Consider the following 22833-nt stretch of genomic DNA (forward strand, 5'->3'; position numbering starts at 1 on the left):
GCTTGGCATCAGTTCTCCAGGACACTCCCGAGACAACAGGTGCGTGCATGACAACCTTTGAATTAATTGACTCTGGCTGGTGGATCGTGAGCTGTGCGTGTGACCGACACGAGACTGCAGCAGCTGTTTATTGCACAATACCAACGAGGCTCGTCATCAAAGGGAGAGTTCCATGTCAACATCCTGAGGAACGCTTCACTCGTTTCTCTCTCTTCATTCTATTGCCAAGACGACGACAGCGGAGCGCAGGATCCCCGTGTAATACTTCCGAGGAGAATTGCAGCATAAGGACGCTTTGGCACGTGATGACGTAATCACGCAACGTCCTCAAACGTGGCGGCCATTTTAGATTGGGAATTGTTTGTTTTCAGTTACCACAGTAACGAATCACCGCAATTGCCGTTTTCTTTACTCGAAGTTTATCTGGAAGATTGCATACACTGGAAAGCTTGCCGTGTGGAATTATTTGAAGAATTGAACAACGAAATAAGGAAATTACATAAGTAATCGTTTTCAAATCGTTTTAGCATATTATTTCTTTTTTCTCTGTTTTATTGTTTTACATTGAAGGAAACTAAAAACAATATTCATTTGACTTTCCATACATGGTAAAACTTGTAGAAGTCATTTAAAAATATTGTTAAGTAATTGCATCTGATTAACCTGATATTTGGGGTGTTTTTAAAAGTACAGAAATAGAAAACATGCAGTTTGTTAATGTTAATGTTAATGTTAATGTTATAGTGATTTGTATAGCGCGCGGCTGCCCCAGCCAAGGGGCGTCCCGGCGCTGCGAGCAGACAGATTGCAGAGATAAGTGAAAGAAATTATTGGAAGAGATGGGTTTTGACGGCCTTTCTGAAGGCTAAAAGGTCCTGTATACCACAGATAGCTTCGGGAAGGCTATTCCATAGCTTGGCAGCTAAAAAGCTAAAGGAACGGCCACCTACTCTGGCCAGTCTGGTGCGGGGAATGATCGCAAGATGTTGTCCCTCTGAGCGGAGCGACCTCCTAGGAATGTACTCTGACAGGAGGGGGCACAGCATTGGGGGGGAGGCAGTTTTAAGGATTTTAAAGGCTAGACACAGTGCCTTGAACTGGATCCTTTTGCTCACCGGGAGCCAATGCAATTTTTTCAAGACTCCGGATGCCGAGGAATGGCGGGGGAGACCTACCAGAGCCCTGGCTGCCGCATTCTGGACTCTCTGCAGTCTGGTGGTTTCGGCAAGGTTTGCCCCCAGTAGGAGAGAGCTGGCATAGTCCAGTCTCGAAAGGATGGTCGCCTGAACAACTAGCTGGCGCGTGCGACAGTCAAAAAACTTCAGAATAGGTCTGATGTTGCATAAAATGCCGAAGCAAGTGGCAGCCACTTTTTTTGTGTGGTGAGTGAACTTTAATGCAGAGTCCACCCAGACTCCCAGGTTTTTAACGCATTCCTTTGGCTTAGGAGGTTGGCCTAAGACATCAGGCCACCAGTTGTCTCCCCAGGACGAGGTGTTTTTCCCCAGGAGCAGTATTTCAGTTTTCCCGGCGTTCAGTTGGAGGAAATTCGCCTTCATCCAGTTGGTGATGTCCGTAAGTGTCTGTTTAAAGTGATGGGCCTCCAGACCACTGTTGTCATTAAGAGCCACCACCAACTGGGTATCATCCGCATAGGATACCAATGCTAGTCCGTTCCTTCTAGCCACCTCTGCCAGAGGGCGGACATAGACATTGAACAGGGTAGGGCTCAAGGAAGAGCCCTGCGGCACTCCCTGTCCGATGTTATGCTCCTTAGAGATGTAAGGGGGGGTGGAAACTCTGAAAGACCTGTTAGAGAGGAAGTCTCTAAACCATCCTAAGGCCATCCCTGTAATTCCAACTTCCTCCAGTCTCGTCAGAAGGACCTCATGTGACACCGTATCGAAGGCAGCACTGAGGTCCAAAAGGACCAGTGCTGCCGTTCCGCCGGTGTCAAGAATGGTGCGGAGGTCCTCTGTAACACTGAGCAAGGCTGTCTCGGTGCTGTGACCAGCTCTAAACCCGTGTTGGGAGTCATCCAGAATGTTATTGGTAAGAAGGAAGTTGGTCAGAATGTTGTTAACATGTGCCTCGATGATTTTGGCGGGCCAGGGAAGCAGGGAGATGGGCCTGAAATTTTCAGGAAGTGTAGGGTCTAAGGTGGGTTTTTTTAAGATGGGGGAAACCCAGGCCTGCTTCCATTTGGAAGGAATTCTGGCGGTAGCAAGAGACAAGTTGATGATGTCTCGAATTTGTTCTGTGATAAGTTTGTGAGCTTCACAGAATGTATCCGGTTTTAGGGGATCCGCCGGAGAGCCAGATTTAATTTTCCTGCCGATTTTTTGAAAACTCTCTCGCTCAAGTGTGGGAAAGGAGGAGAGAGAGGGCCTGGTAGGGTCAAGAATGGCCGGTGCCTGCGGGCCTTTTGGGAAGGTGTCGTAGATTTTCTGGATCTTATTGGTGAAAAAATTAGCCATGTTATCGCAGAGGTCAGAGGAAGTAATGGTATTGATGACCGTTTTTTTTGCAGTAAGGTCTTTCAAGATTTTAAAAACAGATTTCGAGGTGTTGGAGCTGTTGCTGATTTCATTGGCATAATATACCGCTCTTGTTCTGCAAATCTCACGGTGATACGTTTTTTGAAGTAGAACATAGTTCTGTTTAAGGTTGGCATCGTAATTTTTCCTCCAGCCCCTCTCCGCCTTTTTGCATTCCTTTTTCAAAGTTGCTAATTCCGAGTTATACCAGGGACTAGCCGTGTGGGTACGGGCCTTGGTCCATCTGGCAGGGATCAGGGTATCCAGAGCCTGAGTGATCCAGAGGCAAAACTGGTCATACCCTGCGTCCAGGTCTTCGCATGGGGAGGGGGATTAGATACCAGGAGGTTATGTAAGTCTTCTAGGCGAAGTTTTCTCCATGGCCGTTTTTGAACTAACGGAGTAGGCACCACTGCAGGACTCAGGTTGCAGGAGATGGACAGTATTACAAGATGGTGGTCTGTCCAGGTCATGGGAATAGGCGGGCCTGCGGAACCACTCGTAATGTTAGAAAAGATGGGATCAAGAAGGTGTCCCGCTCTATGGGTGGGACCAATTATAAGTTGATTGAGTTGAAAGGCCGCGAGATCCGCAAGAAAAGTGGCTACTTTGGGCTCGGTGTCTCTATCAAGATGTAGGTTGAGATCACCTATGATCGTAAAGTTAGCCGTTTTGGTAATGTTGGTGCCCAGATACTGTAGGAGTGAGCTAATGAAAGGGGTGTCTGCGCCAGGGGGTCTATAGATCAAAAGGCCAGTAGCGCAGAACTGTGGGTTGGCTTTGATAGAAAAGCGAGCGCTTTCGCTGCCCTTAATGTCCACTTTGATTAATTGGCAGTCAAGATGCGATTTGATTATGAGCGCTAACCCTCCCCCTCTCGTGCTCCTGTTCACAGTGTGTATGGTATATCCCGTAGGAGTAGCTAGGTTGCAAACCGAGTCCATATCGTCAAGGAGCCACGTCTCGATCATGAACAGGGCATCAAGAGAGTGATCTATTAAGAGGTCATGAATTTCTAGATGATGTTTCTGCATAGATCTAACATTTAGGTGACCTAGCCTGAGAGCCTGGACCTGGGGCGGTTTGGGTTTAGTTTTAGTAGTGGAGCAGAGTTGGGAGGGGTGTATTAGGGGATGTGATATATGGGCTGGGTTACGTCTAGCACAAGAACAGGTGGAGTGCTGAAGACCCAGCAACTCTGCTTTAGAGTAGCACATCTTACCGCCTTAGTTACAGGTATTAGGTACAGTATGCCTGGCGCCTGGCGCTGCCTTAGCGCGGACGGGCGCAGACGGGCAGCTCTTTGGCGGGTCTTCGGCGGGGCTGCGCGCGATCGCTGCGCGCTCGGGGTCCTGCGAGGGCTAAGTAGCCCAGAGGAAGTTGATCACTAGAGCGCTAACCGCTCTTCGTGCCGGCTGACCGGAAGTGCCTGCAAGCCCCTACGAGGAGTTGCAGGGAGGCGGCTCCAACAGTCAGTGATGGCGTGTGGTGCAGGGGGATTGTGAATTTTAAAAAGCACAATTTTACAAAGCACAAAATACAAACTACTAAATCAGACCAGAAATTAGAATGCTGTTAAAAAATGAAGCGCTGTCTTTCTCTTACTGCCCAGGTCAGTTCGCTAAGCGGGTCGGGACACTGCCACTGTCTCCTTCCCACAGCGCGCTGCAGCCCCTGCTCAGCCTAAGTAGCCCAGAGGAAGTTGATCACTAGAGCGCTAACCGCTCTTCGTGCCGGCCGACCGGAAGTGCCTGCAAGCCCCTACGAGGAGTTGCAGGGAGGCGGCTCCAACAGTCAGTGATGGCGTGTGGTGCAGGGGGATTGTGAATTTTAAAAAGCACAATTTTACAAAGCACAAAATACAAACTACTAAATCAGACCAGAAATTAGAATGACCCACCTGAAACATTCTTACAGAATAAGGGTGATCCACCAATCCCGTGGACTCGTTGGAAGGAAGAGTTTTTTAACTACATGAAAGCAATAGATGGTGAACGCATGGGTGCTGAAAGGAAGAAAAGTATTCTATTACACTGCCTGGGCTCTGAGGGACAAATGGTTTTTAGAGCTTTACCTCCTGTCCCACCTGAGTTGGGTGAAGGAGAAGGTACTAATGTATATAAAGAAGCTCTTCTTAGAATTGAGAAACGTTTTAAACCAGTTTCTAACATAGCTTTGAATAGATACAAATTCTACACTTGTGCGCAACAAGATTCAGAATCGTTTGATGAATTTATGACTGCATTGAGATCTTTATCTATTCATTGTAATTTTGGTGCCATTTGTGATGAGATGTTGAGAGATCAAATTATAGTTCATGTAAAAAATAAGAAAACGCAAGAACGATTATGGGAATTAGGTGATCCTAAATTATCAGAAGCTATTGCCATTGCAAAATCTCTAGAACAGTCTGAGAAATGGATGCTGACTGTTCAAAAACATGTTGTTAATAAGCCTGATTCCCATGATGAAGTTTGTTTGATCAAACATAAAGAGGGGCAAATAAATGAAAGTCAACATGCATATTCCAATTCCAACAGATTCAATAACACAGGAAATTATAGGAGATTTGGAAAATCTGTTATTTGTTATAAATGTGGTAGTAGGATGCATGTTTCTTCATACGCTGGATGTCCTGCCATTAACAAAGAATGCAGGAAGGGTGGAAGATTAGGACATTTTTCAACTGTTTGTAGGGATTCTAGGGTTTCTGTTCAAAATCCCAAAGAAAAAGTAGCTGTCGTTACGGAAGGTCCATCTAAAACTTGCAGTTGTGTTTGTGTGAGTACAGAGAATTGTGCTGCAACAAATAAAGGTTTCGTAGTTTATCTGGCTGATGAGATTTCTTTGATTGATGACAATGCTCAGGTCATTAAAAAACCCATTTGTGAAATGTTTGTTTTGGGAGTTGGCCTTAACTTAATGGCTGATTCGGGTTCACCTTGGACCATTATTACCAAAGATTACTTTGAAGAACGTTTAAAACATGTTCTGAATTTTAAGGACATTCTTCCTTCTGAGATTAGCGCAGTTAGTTTCAATGGTACCAATGTAGAGATGTTAGGACATTTTTTAGTCAAGATTACTTTCAAATCTAGATGTGTTGAGGTAAAATTGTATATTGCTGTTGAAGGCGTTAATGTTATTGGTTGGAAGGATCAGTGGAAATTTGGTATAATTTTAAATCCCCTTGCAAAGGATCCAGTCATGTCGGGTGAAACTTTTGAAAATAATAGCATTTCCTCTGTTTCAAATGAAGAAGGAACTAACATAATAAAGTGTGAGTTTAAAGATGTTTTTTCTGATAAGTTAGGTATGCTTCAGAATTTTTCTCACAAAATTAAATTAAAATCTGGTGTTGTTCCTGTTAGGCAGAAACTGTGAGGCGTACCTATTAATGTGAGGGAGGATCTAAGGAAAATGTTGGATGATTTGATGTCAGAAAAAATCATTGAACCCATTGATTCTGCGGAATGGGTTTCTCCGATTGTTTTGGTCAGGAAACCTGACAAATCTTTGAGAATGTGTGTGGACCTCAGGGCATTAAATTTGGCTATTATTGTGGACTGTCATCCTCTTCCTAATATAAATGAGGTTGTTTCCATGTTAGAAGGTGCTTTTTCCACTCTCGATTTAAGATCGGCTTATCACCAAATTACCCTTACGGATTAATCCAAGTGTCATTTATTACGCCTCACGGTCTCTTTCAGTATACCAGAATGCCTTTTGGGTTGGCTTCAGCTGCCTCGGTATTTCAAAGGGTCATGTACAATATTTTTAGGGATGTAGATCATTTTGTGAAGTGTTTCCAAGATGATATTTTAATTTTTTCTAGTACAGATGAGGAACATCTTGGTCATTTACGTTGCGTGTGTGAAAAATTGAGGAAGAGTGGTTTAACTTTGAAAGCCAGCAAGTGCAAGTTATTTCAATCTTCTGTTGAATATTTGGGTCACACATTATCTGGTGATGGTGTAGTACCCAAAAGATCGAATGTGGATGGTATCAGTAATGCTCCTCCACCAACCAATAGAGACCAGTTATTATCCTTTGCAGGCATGTGCGAATATTATAGCAAATTTGTTGATAACTTTGCCATCAAAATGGAGCCTCTAAGGAAGCTGTTGAGACATGATAATTCTTTTGTTTGGGAAGGGGAACAACAGGTGGCATTTGAGCTCATCAAGTCTGATATTTTGCATGCCCCTACACTTAGACCTTTCTGTTTGAATAAATTGTGTGTCATCACGGTGGATGCAAGTATGTATGGTCTTGGATCTGTTTTGTCTCAAAGGTCGGGCAAAGATGAATGGAATGTCTGTTTTGTGTCCCGTACTCTCAATGAAACGGAGCGCAGATATGCTGTCATTGAGAAGGAACTTTTAGCTTGCGTGTGGGCAAGTGAGCACTTCAGAAATTTTATTTGGGGAAATAAATTTATTCTGAGAACTGATCACAAGCCATTAGTTAACATTCTTTCCCCTGGTGGAGGTTGGAATGCCACGGCTCGTATTTCCAGGTTAACATCACGACTCCAAGAATATTCTTTCACCCCGGAGTATGTCCCTGGAAAAAAAATGTGGTCGCAGACTTTATGTCTCGCCATCCATCTCCAATTTCTGAGTGCAAGAATTTGAATGACTCTGATGTAGTTACTTGTTTGCAGGATGTCCTTTCTACCTCTTTTGCTGAGATTTCAGAAGAGTTGTGGGAAACTTCTGACAAACAAGATCTTACTTTATAGAATGTTAAGAAATTTATTCTTGACGGTTGGCCTGATAAAAAGTTGTTAAAAGAAAATTTTATGCCATTTTTCAATGTTTCCACTGAACTAGAATTGGAGAATAATTTAGTCTTCAAGTCCGGTAAGTGTGTTCCACCTTTTACTATACAAAATTTAATTTTAGATGTTGCACATAAATCTCATCCAGGTATGTCGGCCATGAAAAGATTGATTAGGAATTATTTCTGGTGGCCATCCTTGGATCGTTTGGTTGAACACAAGGTTAGAGAGTGTGCTGTTTGTGTAGGAAATGACAAAATGTTGAAAGTCAATGTTTCTCCTTTGAAGACAACCACTTGGCCTACTTTGCCTTGGAAAAAAATTGCCTTTGATATTTCTGGTCCGTTTATGTGCCTTCCCTCTGATTCTCGTTATGCCCTTGTTCTTATGGATTACCACTCAAAATGGCCAGAAGTTAAGTTTGTTTCTTCTGCTTCCACCAATGTTGTAGTAGAATTTTTTAAGGAAGTATTTTCCAGAGAAGGCTGTCCGTCCATCTTGGTCACGGACAATGGGGTGCAACTTACCTCATTAGAAATGGAGAATTTTCTTAAATTACATTCTATCAAGCACAACACTGTTTCTTTCTACGAACCACATGAAAATGGTTTGGTAGAGCGTTTTAATAGAGTTTTGAAGGGTTTTATTTCTGATGTGTTTAAATCTGGGTCAGATTGGAAAACTCTCTTGAGAGAAAAACTTTGGTTTTACAGAATTACTCCTCATTCATCCTTTCCGTTTGCTCAAGGGACGTGATCCTGCTTCTACCATTTGTCCTTGGTGGTTCAGGGATAAGTGTCTCAACAAATATTTCTCACAAGGGTTGGTTGAACAAGCCTCTCAGAAAGTTGAGGAAAAACAAGCTAAAAGCAAATTGTGGTATGACCAAAAGTGGAATGTTAAATCTCATAATTTTTCTGTGGGAGATGTTGTGAGAATTAAAAGACCTGGTCTTGTTTCAAAATGTTCTGATAAGTTTAGTAAGCCAATGAAACTAGTAAAAGTTTTTAGTAATAGTGTCATTACCCAGGATGGCAGATTGTGGAACGTTAGGCGTGTTACAAAATGTCCCATTGTGCAGCAAACTCCCATTCCCTGTTCTCCAGAACCTTCTAGTAGTTCTATTGCCTCAAGAGTTAAGTCTTCTGATCGTTCTAGATTGCTTCCTGTAAAATTTGATGATTATGTTTCTTAACCTCCTTCCTTTCTTTTTTTCTATTGAAGGGAGATGTGTAAAATGTCATCTCATTGCATTTTTCCTGTACCTTTAAATCCTGCATGTTATTTTTTAAGTGTTCTTAGAACACTACTGTGTTCTTGGCTTCAGGTCAGTTGCACTGTTCCTGTGGACCAAGAGACTGCTTTTCATGTTGCTATGCTGCTCATTAAATCAACTAATATCTGAACCTGTTCCTGTGGATTATTTAACACATGGTTACTCTGTTTAGCTCTGATTAGCATTAGAATGTACTACGGGTTCCAGCTGATGGTTCGAGGTCTGACCTCCTAGGTAGGCTGGCGTGTTGGGTTGGTGCTGTGTACTTCTGGAGAATAAAAGATACAGAAACCTATACAACTATCTCCTGGATTCATTTAAGAACCTCACTACGATTGGCGACGTACATTTTACAGCTCTTCCTGACTCTGCTTGGGACTTCATTGATTTCAACCAGCGTGCAGTATCCTGAGATTCCTCTAACTGAACTATGCAGAAATGAAGCGGACATACTAGCGCAAGACTGACATGTTGGCGGCAGGTCATATGTTTTTTCCCCCTCATCTTATTATTAATAAGTCTACTCGGACTGACCTTTTCTCAACAGTCACTTCGTGAGCGCATTGTCCTACCTGCACGCGCAGTGGGAATCCTTCTCTTTGGAAATTCTGCTGCTTCCCGGCCATTCTCCTCTTTCCCAAGTTCCAGCTCTGCTCACGTCGTCACGTCCTCATGTAAGGGTGACACAGGGTCACGCAACGTGCTGCCACTTTTGGTTGGTACCAACACTTCATTAGTTATTGGGAAGTGAATGCAGCTTAGCGTGCACCTTCCTTTCTTCAAAGTCGGTGTCGCGCACACCTAATACTTCTATTGAAATCAAATTCTATGGCAGGACGGAGGCGAGGATTATGTTAAATGTTAAATGTTGTATACTTGTAAAGCGCACAGCTGACCCAGCAAAGGGGCGTCCCGGCGCTGTATACCGCTGGGGAACCCGTCCTGGCTTTCCCTGTGGGAGGGTTCCTACTGGGAATCCCCAAGGTGGAGCCAGGCATCCCCGGCGTTGATGGGGCCGTTGTGGAGATTAGGCAAGCTAATGCCCAGAGTTGCCGAGTGGGACCCCAGGTTAGTGTAGGCACCGAGGCGAGAATTGTCGAGTCCGCTGACCCTGGTCCACGACACTACCGCGCCGGGAATTGAACCCTGGTCCCGGGCCGACTTCTGCTCTCGGGTCTGCCGCCTCTAACCAGTGAGCCACACCACTCCACAAGTCCTTTCTTCTCTTTATTATAATCAGCACTTTAAAGAAACCAATCAAAATATTTTTATCGAACCACAACTCCCATCAGCACATGGGATACAGAGTCCATAGTAACCAACAGCCAATCATGGATCCGCTCGCTGTATAACTAGCCATGACGTCCTATCCTCTTCCTCTTTCTTCTCTGCTCGTCAGATAAGTCAAACCTTTTATCTTTCTGACGTTGTGTGTATTTGGTGATATATTGCTGTGTTTTTCTTGTGCAATAGCGCTTGCTTGGCGGTGCGCTTTATCTCTTGTCAGACCCTTCGGCAGCTCGACGTGCGTCAGGCGCTGCTTGCGCCGTCTCTGCCATTTTTCAGCGCGGGCTCTGTGGAGAGCGACTTCGCTTCCCCTCAGCTCCGTGGGGCGCCACCGCTTGGGATAAGGCTGCGTTCGCGGTGCTTTTCCCTCGGATCGGTGCGCTGAGGCAGGGGTTTTCTCCTGACTCACCAACCCTCGCCCTGACACCGGTCCGGTGTATTAGCGCGCCCAGCGTGCGTGGCGCCATCTAGTGGCGGTTGTCAGTCACTGCACCCTAATTTTGACAGCGTTACTGTCGGAGCACCGGCGAGGGGGCTACCTTCTGGAAAATTGTACAAGGTGTTTAGTGCTCTCACCCCTCGCAAAATGCGGACTGTTGAACAGTCAAACCCCCTCATTCAGGAGGCGGAGGAAACTGGCTGCTCCCAAACCCTGCCACCAGCGGTTGGTCGCGCGCTTTCGCAGGCGCTGGATTCGGTACTGGCACCTTTGCGGGAGAGAGTGGATGCCCTCACCCAAAGCATCCCCGGGGTGTTCAGTGGCGCAGTACCTGCGGACCGCGGAACCAAAGGCGCGCAGGGTGGGGGGAAAAAGTCGGCGAAGCGTCACGCGGGGCACTTGGAGGAGTTTGATCACTTGAGGGACTCCTTCCGCAAGAGTGCGCGAACGCTTAAAAATGTACCCTGCCGGGAGGGATTCTACCCCGGAGAAGATGTCGACGGGGTCGCCCCAGACTCTGACCAGGAGGATGGTTTCCCCTTGGAGGGAGAGGGTGTTACCGAGGATGATACCTCCTCGGACGATGAGGATGGGTACTCAGGGCGTCCTTGGCGCCCTGCGTCTCATTCTTCGGGATCGATTGAAGGGGATGACAAAACCCCGGATATGTTTGATCCGACAAAGATCTACCATCCAAGATCGTCGGAATGGATCCCGGACCCCAAAGTAGCGGCGTACGTAGCTGGCAAGGTACGCCAACCTCCGGAAAAAGAGGTTCAAACCTGCATGCGGGGTGAGTGCCCTCGCCCTAAATTGGAGGGCAGAGTGGCGGCCACTCCAGACATCGACGAAAAGCTCTATGCGTTCTTTGCTAAATTTATGAAGGACCCCAGGAAGGGCATAGATCGATCCTGGCGCAACTGCCAGGATAAACTCCTGGGCGCCGTGGGTCCCGTGACCCAGATTATCCAGTTGGCCGAGAGGGCCAAGGAGTCGGGGACGGCAATGTCCACGGAGGTCGTGGCAGGTTGGGCACAGAGAGCCCTATGCTTCCTGGGCAACGCGAACTGTGCGTTGGCAGCAGAGCGGAGGAGATCTCTCCTCATCAAGATCGATCCAAAACTCAGAGATCTAGCCACGTCGGAGGCGGGCCCTATTGCACAAGGCAAACTTTTTGGGGAACCTTTTATATAGGAATTAAATAAGTTCGTCACGACTTTCTCTGCTTTAGACAGAGCTCAAACTTGCATCAAGAAAATTTTCCCCGGACGGGTTTTTGCAGGGGCCGGACGAGGACGGGGTCGCTCCTCTGGCCGCCAATCCCAGCAAGGCCTTAACAACAAAACCCAGCAGCGCCGTAACAACGGCTGGAATGACGGTCGCCAGGGGAACTTCTACCCGAGTCGAGGCGCCGGCAGAGGGCGCAGCAGAGGCTATAACGGTGGTGCCAATGCACCGGGAGGCCCATCCGGTGAGTGTTACCCTTTTTCCCCATCCGTTCTGGGGGGGAGGCTTCGGGATCATCTCCACAACTGGTGCAAAATCTCCTCAGACCCTTGGGTTCTCCAGACGGTCAGGGGCTTCCGGATAGAATTCTATGGCACTCCCCACCAGAGGGTTCGCCCTCGTCTCTTTGTTTTTTCCACAGAGGACAGACTGCTTATCAAAAACGAGATTACAGAACTTCTCAAAAAAGGTGCGATTCGCAGAACACACCTTCACCCTGCGGGGTTCTTGAGCAACATATTTCTGGTCCAGAAGAAGGACAATGGGTTTCGCCCGGTCATCAATTTTTCCGGGAGTTCAACGAATGGCTGGTTTACCGCCATTTCAAGATAGAGGGAATCCATCTATTACGCGACATTCTCCTACAGGGGGATTGGATGCTTCGCCTGGACTTGAAAGACGCGCACCTCACAGTACCGATCTTTCCCCCTCACAGGCGCTTCCTGCAGTTCTTGTGGAACGAGGAGGTCTTCGAGTTTCAAGCCCTCCCATTCGGCCTCTCGTCGGCCCCTTGGTGCTTTACGAAACTCCTTCGGCCGGTGGTGGAAACGCTACGCGAGAGAGGCGTGCGGATGATCATATATCTCGACGACATCCTGATCATGGATCAGTCGCCGGAACGACTTCGGTCACACTTGACCATGACTATTGCCCTACTCCAGGATTTGGGGTTCGTAGTGAATGCTCAGAAGTCGGAACTTTTTCCGAAGAGACAGATTACCTTTCTGGGCTTCCTCATAGATTCCGACACGGCCTGCCTCAGCCTCCCGCAGCAGAAGGTGAACAAGATCCGCAGGGAACTCTCCCAGACTCTGCGGAAGGACAGGATCTCCCTTTGGCACCTGGCTCGGATAGTGGGCCTTCTATCATCCTCGATTCAGGCGATTTTTCCGGGCCGGTTGCATTACAGGGCACTTCAGCGCCTGAAGGCGCAACACCTCCGGAAGGGACTTACTTACTTCGAACTCATCTCCCTTACGGAGGAAACGAGGACGGAGTTGCGATGGTGGATAGAGCACATGAGTGCGTGGAACGGGAGAGCGATCTTCGGATCCAGCCCGGACCTGATCATCGAATTGGATGCCAGCAGAGCGGGCTGGGGAGCCTGTTGCGGCAATGTCACCATGGGGGGCCGGTGGTCGGAGGACGAGCTACAGCTTCACAACAACTGCTTGGAGCTTCTAGCGGGCTCCTTCGCGGTGAAGTCTCTGACACAAACCCAAGTGTCGTGCTGCATCCTGCTGCGCATGGACAACGTGTCAGCGGTACAGTATATCAATCGCCTGGGCAGGCCTCGATCCAAGGCGCTGGCGAACCCGGCGAAGGACTTCTGGCACTATTGCCTAGAGAAACGGATTTCAGTCTTGGCGGAGTATCTCCCGGGCACGCAGAACTCGATCGCGGACTGGCATTCCAGAAATTTCCTGGATTTCAGCGATTGGAGGCTGCACCCTGCGGTCTTCCAAGCTTTGATGGAGACCTGGGGTCCGTTCTCACTGGACCTGTTTGCTTCTCGGCTCAACCGTCAACTTCCGAGGTTCGTGAGCTGGAGGCCGGACCCAGAAGCGATCGCAGTCGATGCTTTCTTGCAGAACTGGTCGACGGAACAGGCGTACGCCTTTCCCCCTTTCCTCATGATCCCTCGAGTAGCGGCACAAGTGCGCCGTCAACGAGCCTCGTTGGTCCTGGTGACCCCCTTCTGGCGGGCTCAGGCCTGGTTTCCCCCACTGCTAGAGCTGTCATGGGATTGTCCGATTCGTCTGCCCTTGTTCCCGTCGCTACATTCGGGGCCCCTGGGAGAGGGGCACCCGCTGGTGCTTCAGGAAACCTTAATCCTCATGGCATGGAGGATTTCCGGGGACGTTGGCAGGACGGACGCCTTTCGGCGGGCGCTGAGGAACTCATTAGCAGAGCCTGGGCCCCAGGTACCGTCAAGAGGTACCAATCGGCTTGGCAGCGGTAGCGTCGTTGGTGTCTGGGAAGACACGCTGATCCCGTGGGGGCTGACGTTACCCACATTCTGAATTTTCTGGCTGAACTAGCCCAATCGGGTTTGGCCTATCGGTCCATCAACTCTTTCAGGTCCACTATTTCGGCGGGACATTCTCACATCGACGGCAGGCCAGCGGGGGAGCACCCTTGGGTTTGCAAGCTCATGAAGGGTGTCAGACTTTCCACTCCCCCAGAACCCAGGTATCGCAATCTCTGGGATGTCAACATCATCCTCAGGTTCCTTGGCTCCTGGCGTGACAATCGATATTTGAATAGGAAAGAACTGTCAGCTAAACTGGCGATTTTGCTGTGTCTAGTCTCATGTAAACGAGTTTCTGACGTGCGTGCATTGGATATCACGGCACGTGTATTCACTCCGGAGGGAGTGACTTTCACGGTGGCTAGGCGTACAAAAACTAGCATCAGGTCAGTGTCCTACCCGACGTTTCCGGATCATCCGAAGTTGTGTGTGGTGCGTTGCCTCAAAGCGTACGAGGATTTGACAGCGGATTGCCGCCCTCCTGGGGAACGGCAGCTCCTCATAGCACTGCAGAAGCCTTTTAAGGCGGTTTCGGCTCCGCCTATCGCTAGGTGGATCCGTTGGATCATGACCGAAGCGGGAATAGATGTGACCAGATTTGGAGCTCACTCCGTGAGGGGAGCCCTGGCCTCTAAGGCCATTCAGGTGGGCGGTAGGCTAGAGGACATCGTGGTAGCAGCAGACTGGTCCTCGGAGTCTACATTCAAAAAGTTTTACTTCAAGCCCATCTATGGCGCGGCAGAGCTTGTGGTGGATAAGCTTTGAAACTGCATAATCCTCGCCTCCGACCTGCCATAGAATGAAAAATTTCCTAGCTAACGTAACGGAAAGTTTCAATTCTATTAAGGACTAGGAGGCGAGGATTATCCCTCCCGAGACTGGACGGTCTCGTCCCACCCATACACCTTCGTACTTCAGTAAGTATTAATTTTACAATTTGCTTCAATGCTATGCCAATGCAATGAATTGAGTTAGAACGGTATACTGTTTGAATTCATGTATGAAACCCGGTAATGTTCAAATTGTCAAACTATATTGATTCTGGTGCATGCTGTGTACTGCCTTTTGCCTTCCTACTTGTAAGAAGAACTGGATAATGGTCTTCTTGTTTGGTTTAAGACAAGACCAGAAGGATTGAAGAATGTTTCCTGAGGTTCTGCCTCACAGAGAAGAAGAGGAAGAGGATAGGACGTCATGGCTAGTTATACAGCGGACGGATCCATGATTGGCTGTTGGTTACTATGGACACTGTATCCCTTGTGCTCATGGGAGTTGTGGTTCGATAAAAATGTTTTGATTGGTTTCTTTAAAGTGATGATTATAATAAAGAGAAGAAAGGACTGCATAATCCTCGCCTCCTAGTCCTTAATAAAATTGAAACTTTCCGTTACGTTAGCTAGGAAATTTTTCATTTGCTTGCACCTTTTCTTTTCAAAGACGGTGACGTGCACACCTTCATTACGTCAAAGTCAGTGATGCGCACACTTCTTTCATCTGAAATCAAATTTGCGTGCATCTTCAGTTTTCCAGAATCAATGACGCGCACACCCTCACTACTTTAAAATCGGTGAGGCACACACCTGAGTGTATAGTAATTTCATTTCTACATTCACGTGACATATATATAAAGTCTGTGATGCACACACCTGTTGCTATGATACGCGCATCATTTATTGTGCAATTGTAACAAATTATTTTTCTTTTGTTTTTTTTATTGTACACTGTGTTATTTTTATTTAGTTGTAGCATATTCGACTTTTCCTTAACAATTTTTCTTCATTCAGTATACTTTAGGAAGCTCATCCTTTGGATCTGCATATTTTTAACTCAAATTAGTACAGTTATCAAGCTTCACTTTCATAATGCAAAATTTTACTTGTCCTCCACATTTTTTACCAGAACCAGGTATTCCTAAACCCAAATGGAAGCAATGGTTTAAAGGTTTTGCCAGTTATACATTAGCCTTAGACGGGGCAAAATTTGATCCGGTTAGAAAACTAGCTCTCCTTTATAATAATCTTGGTTCTAAGGGACAAGGTATTTTTGATCATTTGCCAGTATTCACTCAATCTGACGAAACTGTTTGGGATGCTTACAAAGAGGCAGTGTGCAGACTTGCAAACTATTTTATTGATGAAACTAGTGTTGTAGTGGAGAGGCATAAGTTCTACACTAGACGTCAATTTGAGTTTGAGTCCATTTACACTTTTTTAGCTGAATTGAGAGTTTTAATTGCTACATGTGAATTTGATGGCAACATTGATTCTTATTTAAGAGATCAATTAATTGTCAATTGCTATAACAAAAAAGTACAAGAAAGACTACTTTGTTGTAGAAATCCCTCCTTAAATGAAACTCTTGAATTAGCTAGAGGTATCTAAAGATCAGTTGTAGCACATAAAGAATTAAATAAGGCCAAAACTGATCCTGTGACTGAACCAGTTAATGCTTTAAGTACTAAACCTAAATTCAATTACAACAAGTCCAAAGACACCAAGAAGCAAAGTGCTTGTTACAGATGCGGATTTCTTACACATTGAGCTAATGCCAAGAATTGTCCTGCTCTCGGTAAATCCTCACAAAGTAAGCACACTCAAAAATGTTGAAGACCTTTCAGAGGACAATATTTGCACTGTTAAAAGTTTTAAAAAGATTGTACTCTCAATTGATTCTGATGTTAATGATGGTGGTCCGTTGTGCAATGTTACCATTGGTGATGTAGAAATTCAGGTAACTGTAGATTCTGGCTCTCCAGTAACTTTTGTCACTGATGTTTTATTTTTACAAAATGTTTGAATTCAATTTTTTAATCAAGCACATACCAGGTAGGAAAAATGCTCGGGCCGATTTTTTATCCAGGTGCCATATACATGAGGAATCTTACACTCCTACTAATGATGATCCTGAATGTGTTATTGGTATGATTGATGACTTACTTGTGTTGATGGAGAAATCAACAACTCTGAATGGTTAGATTGTGCTAAATGTGATGATTTACAGAATTTAATTAAAAGTCATGTTATTACTGGCTGGCCTGAAGAAAGAAACTTGGAGGAAGGTTTACGCCAGTTTTACAAAGTAAAAAATGATCTTACTATTGAAAACGATTTTGTTATGAAGGGAAATGTGTTAATTCCTCCTGGAACGCTTGAATTGAGATGGTTAAATTTTGCTTACCAAGGTCATCTTGGTATGACCAGCACCAAAAAGCTATTATTGGTGGCCAGGAATAGATGTTGATGTAGAGAACTTTGTGGGACTTTGTGTTAGCTGTTCTGAGGCCGATAAATCATTGAAAGTTCGCAACACTCCCCTTCATCCTGCGGGATTCCCCAAGGGTCCTTGGGAAAAGTTAGGGATGGACTTTATTGGTCCAATGTACAATCTTAAAACTGACATGAAATTTGCAGTAGTCATTGTTGACTATTTCTCCAAATGGGTAGAGTGTACGTTTTTACCTGAACCTACTACTTCAGCAGTGATCATTATGCTTAATGATTTGTTTCATAGAGAAGGAATTCCTAAATATCTTGTATCAGATAATGGAGTCCAATTTAAATCTCATTCTATGCAAAAAAATTGAACCAACATGCATATCAAACTGTGGCTCTCTATAGTCCCCAGGGAACTGGCATGGTGGAGAGAGTAAATAGGATGCTAAAAGAAACTATTCAGTTAGTTTCTGTTCAGGGAGAGTCTGTTCTTGAAGCTGTCCAAGAAAGGTTATGGAGTTACCATAATACCCCACACACTTTAACGGGTATTTCTCCTTTTGTTCTTCTTAAAGGGCGTTTGGTTTTTCTAAACTCCCAATTGGGTTTTAGAATAGACTAAATGTTCTGACAAGATTCCTGATATCAAACAGATATGTGATTCTGTGGGAAAAGCTCAATCTAAAATGAAAAGAGTATATGATATCAACAAGAAAGTAAAAGTTGTAAAGTTTGCATTTGATGATCTCATCAAGGTTAAAAGACCGGTTGGAAATAAGAGTCATAAGTCTAAATTTTATCCCATGACACGTATTGTTAAGATTTCCTTTTTTTTTTTTTTTTTTAATATTTTTATTGATATGCAAGATGACAAAATAAAACAGAAGGCAACAGAAATTCATGTACAAGTTCATCCATTTGTAAAATTTGATCCAAAATGGCGGAGTGAGGATCCGTGCCGGCTGACTCACCTGTGAGCTCCACTCTTCACTCTCCCTCCTAGAACCCTCGTGGAACGAATGTTGAAACGAAAGCTGTAATCTCACTGAGGCTACTGAGCAGGCTTACTACGGCGGCTCTCTCTGCTTCAATTAACCGATGCTTCTGCTCCTCGAAGCTGCCTGGCTGTTACGACAGCTGTTTGGTGCACGGATCGGTAACTCAGCTGTTCTGGTCTCTCCGTCAACCGGCGAGCGACTGCCGGAGTGCGTGGGACCCAAAGGATGACCCCAAAGAACCCTTCGCAGATGCCGTCACGCCAGACACGAAACAGCAAACAGGCGATGACGGCTACGACTACGGCGGCAGCTGCAGCAGTAATTACCTCGCTCTCAGCCGCCACTTCTTCCACAGCTGCTACGATCACCGTCTCATCCGCGGCAGTTCCGACGGCAGCCGCCACCTCTCTGCAAACCCTTGAGACCCACCTCGACGGCGCTCTGACGGAAAATAGCGACCCCCCTGCTACAGTCTCTGCTTCTGCAGTCTCGATCTCAGCAGCAGAAGTGAAATCCTCAACGGGTACAGCCAAACAGGTAACGAAGTCCTCAATTTCATCTAATGTGCCACAGATTAAGGGCTTAGTATCCAAAACGGACAAAACCGGGACAAAAACACAGGCAAAAGCAGGGGGGGTGGCAGAAGGGTCTGCTTCACAACATTTGACTCTAAGTAACCAAGGTGTTGATCCTGACCCCTTGCACGCGAGCATTATGACACCAGAAGCGCTAGACCCCAATAGGGGTAAAGCTCCACAGATGCTGCCAGAGCCACCACCCCATCTACCCAAACCGACCTCTATTGATCTCATTACAAGCAACCTAGAGGTGATACCTGAAGATGTGGGTAACAAGCCCGGGGGGTCAAATGAGAATATAGCAAATATACTGCTCCCAGCTGATGCCGAGCTGGACTCCTACGAGGACTGTGAGGTCGAATCAGAGATAGAGGACGATAGGTCAGCAGATCTATTAACAGGGGGGTGCGCTTCACAGAACAAAATCAAGGGGAAACCAAAAACAAAGAAAAGTAGCAAAGCTGGTGCTATCTCCAAACGACTCAAACAAAAGACAAGCAGTAATCCCGCTCTGAAGAAGCATATCTTAGAAAAAAGTCCGCTTAGAAACTGGATTGTAGCAAAGGGTTTGGTCAAAAACATGACACTGAGGCTATCAGGTGGGAGCCCTACCGACCCTCCACCAGTCACGGCCTCCCCGGAGAAAAGTATATTGATCAGCCCAGGTATCATGCCTCTGGGGGACAAGTTGGACGGGCTACAACCTCAAGAGCAAGCTAACGGGTCATCCTACAGCTTGGAGCTAACATTATTGGACGAAGCCAATAACTCACCATCAGCCTCAACGGCGACACCCTCGGGCCCTGCCATTGCTTCTCCTACAACGGCTACAAGAAATGCAGAAACTGATACTCCCCCCTCCTTAGATGAAATACTTACGGTTCTGAGCAAACAACTGAGCAATCAGCGGGCGGAAGCGCAAGAATATTTTCTTCAACTTAGAGAAGATAATAACAAGACGCAATCTGTCTTACAAGATCTCACGGCTAAAATTGGGGGGGTCTCTCAAGATACCATTGAGCTACAGGAACGGGTGGTACAGGTGGAGGAGACAAACACCAAAATGACCAAAACAGTGGAAAAACACGATGATCAACTGAAGGTACTACAGTTAAAAGTCGAGGATTTGGAGAATCGTCAAAGGCGCTCCAACCTAAGACTTTTTGGAATTCCGGAGAGATCAGAGGGTGCAGACCCTAGAGCCTACATTGTAGGGGTCCTTCAGAAGGCTTTCCCGGACCTGTCAGACTGGGACTGGGACTCACAAATCCAAAGGGCCCACCGTTTACCTCTGTTTCAGAAGAATAGAGAGAACCAATTCCCACGCCCATTCCTAATTTACTTCGGCAATTTCCTTCTACGACAAGCGGTCTGGCAGAGAGCCCGCCCCAACTCCCCAGTAGCTGTAGGAGAATTCTCGCTTTTCGCACGCTCCGATCTCAGTAGGGACACTATGGACAAGAGGTGGCAGTTTCGCAAACTGATGGATCCAATTAAGGCCCATGGGGGGCAAGTTTTCCTCCAAGAACCTGCTCGTCTAAAGGTTATAAGAAATGGGCGAACCCATTTCTTTAATGATGTTAAGGAAGCAGAGAATTATCTCTCCAGCATTATATCTAGCCAGAGCTAGACCCAGAAACAATTTAACATCAGAAGTAAATAAGTAAAGACTGATGTCAGAACAAACTATCTAATGGGAGTATGGGGGGCACAACTCCACAAACTCACGAAATTAGAGGGGGAGAAAATGAGAAAAATCGAAAGGAAACGAAAAAGACTTATGCATGTTTAATGATTTTTGCTTTATGGAGGGGGGGGGTGAGAGTGACACAGGTTGCGTCACCACACACGCTGCCTTACTAACGGCAGCATTCACTGGGGGGTGGTTCTTCCCCGGCCGGGGCGAGAATCAAGGGGGGGGGAGGGGGGAGGGACAACATCTCCGCAAGATGGGGGCTAGGGGAGCCAGGGGGGGGGGGAATATAATAAAATTTGTGTGCAAGATGACAAGTGGGAACTAATTGATAAAATTCGCAACTCATGGTTTTTTTGTGGCATTACGATATGTTGTAGAGGCTTAAGAGAACTAGCTTTAGCCTTATTATTTGGTTATTTGAAGAGGGGCGCATTATTTCAACAGACAGTTAAATGCATCTAATTAGATGTTTAGCCTGGAACGTGGCAGGACTTAATAGCAAAAACAAAAGATCCTTAGTATCAGAGGAATTGAAACTACATAACCCTCATTTTTGCTTATTATCAGAAACCCACATCGTATGGAAAGACAGGAAAATTTTAAATCAACTGGGATATGAAGTTTTGGTTTGTTCCACTTTTGGGAATCCTACAAGAGGAGTTGTCATTCTTAAGGACAAACGACTCAGGGTAGAGGTACTTCAAACCGCTCATGACAAGGATGGCAGATGGGCCATAGCGCAAATCAATTACGCTAACACCAAGTATGTTTTATGCGTAGTCTACGGCCCAAATGTAGATGACCCAAAACACTTTGACCAACTAAATGTGAAACTTTTGGGCTGGGAGGGGGAATTCATAATAATGGGGGATTTTAACTGTATTCTGGACTACAAAATAGATACTACCAAACCGAATGCTCATCAAAGGATGCACAAGACCAGGCTGTCCATAATAGATATATGTCGGACACACAATATTAAAGATGCTTGGAGATATTTGTATCCATCTGTGCCGGGCTTCACATACTATTCTGCGCCCCACAAGACGTGCACTAGAATAGATTTGGCTCTAATTAGCGATAAATTATTACAGGCTGGTTCTATGATTCTCTGTCCCCGGATAACATCTGATCACAACGCACTCATAATAACATTCGATACACAAAGTACGCGGACACCACCTAGGCCTTTCTCTTTTCCAAGACACTTGCTTTCTGATCCAAATTATGTGAAACAGCTCAAAACTCATCTCAATGAATACATAACCATTAATAGAAACTCAACCGGGTGCTGCATGGTATGGGACTCTTGCAAGGCAAGTATTAGAGGGCTCACTCAAGCCTACGTCTTCAGGCAAAATGCAGAACAGAAGCAGCACAAGCTTACACTACTAAATAGTATAACCAAATTGGAAGATTTACTTGTTAATGCATTACAGCATAACCCCGCAGCAGTAATGGAAATTAACCTAAAACTTAGCACATTGAAAACTGATATAAAATCTAACCTTATTAGGAAAAACAGCACTAGGATCCAAAAATTCAAAATAGCCCAATATGAGGGTGGGGACAAAATTGGCAAAGTCTTAGCATATAAAGTAGCAGAAGATAGAGCAGATACCTTAATCTCTAAAATCCGAGGACAAGGGAACAAAATATATAATCAGCCACAAGATATACTTAATCAATTCGCTGAATATTACAGAAGCCTATATACCCCAGAAAATCCTGCCGATATAGAATCAATCGAGGAATATGTAGAAGAACATCCAGTGAGTACAGGGAACCTATTAGGCTTGGGTGCACTCTCTAATGCCATATCACTGAATGAACTACAACAGGCTATTAACTCGCTACCTATAGGGAAAGCGGCAGGAGAGGACACAATACCTCTGGAACTCTATAAAATCTGCGGCCAAGAATTAGAACAGCTATTATTGGAAGTAATGCAATCGATTGGACCAAACGGAACGGCTCCTAAATCCTGGAACAGGACAAAAATAGTTTTTTTTTTTTAAAAAGGGAAAAATAAGTAAGAGAGAGGGTCATACCGACCCATCTCTCTGATCAACACTGATGCGAAAATATTCGCTAAGATCATGGCAAATAGATTAGCCCCTTTTATGCCCAAAATTGTCAATCAACAACAACATGGCTTTATCTTAGGGCGAGATACAACCGCGCACGTAAATATGGCAATCACAGCGTTTGATATCGCGGAGGTTAAGTCCACTCCACTCGGCATGATATTATTAGACGCCGAAAAGGCTTTTGACCGAGTGGGGTGGACCTATCTCTGGCGAGCACTATCTAAAATGGGTCTTGGGGGAAATTTTTTGAAGGGTATAAAAGCACTCTATGACAAACCCACCGCTTGCATTAGCTACGGGGGCCTGACCTCATCAGAATTCCCTATAATGCGCGGGACTCGGCAAGGTTGTCCTCTCTCACCTCTTTTATTTGCCCTCTCACTTGAACCTTTTTTACTT

General features: G+C 45.7%; 1 protein-coding gene and 1 pseudogene across 1 annotated transcript; both read left to right on the plus strand.

The window, feature by feature from the left end:
- The first annotated feature begins 561 nt into the window (after positions 1 to 561).
- Positions 562 to 8049, plus strand: LOC147692809 (uncharacterized). Its single transcript, XM_086936836.1, has 2 exons — positions 562 to 713; positions 4428 to 8049. The coding sequence occupies exons 1-2, from the start codon at positions 705 to 707 to the stop codon at positions 5919 to 5921; spliced, it is 1503 nt and encodes a 500-aa protein (XP_086792962.1). The 5' UTR covers positions 562 to 704; the 3' UTR covers positions 5922 to 8049.
- Positions 8050 to 10469: 2420 nt separating this feature from the next.
- Positions 10470 to 12161, plus strand: LOC147692810 (uncharacterized; annotated as a pseudogene).
- Positions 12162 to 22833: the final 10672 nt, after the last annotated feature.

The sequence above is a fragment of the Lissotriton vulgaris genome, chromosome 9 (genome assembly GCF_964263255.1).
Source record: "Lissotriton vulgaris chromosome 9, aLisVul1.2, whole genome shotgun sequence".
NCBI classification, from domain to species: domain Eukaryota; kingdom Metazoa; phylum Chordata; class Amphibia; order Caudata; family Salamandridae; genus Lissotriton; species Lissotriton vulgaris.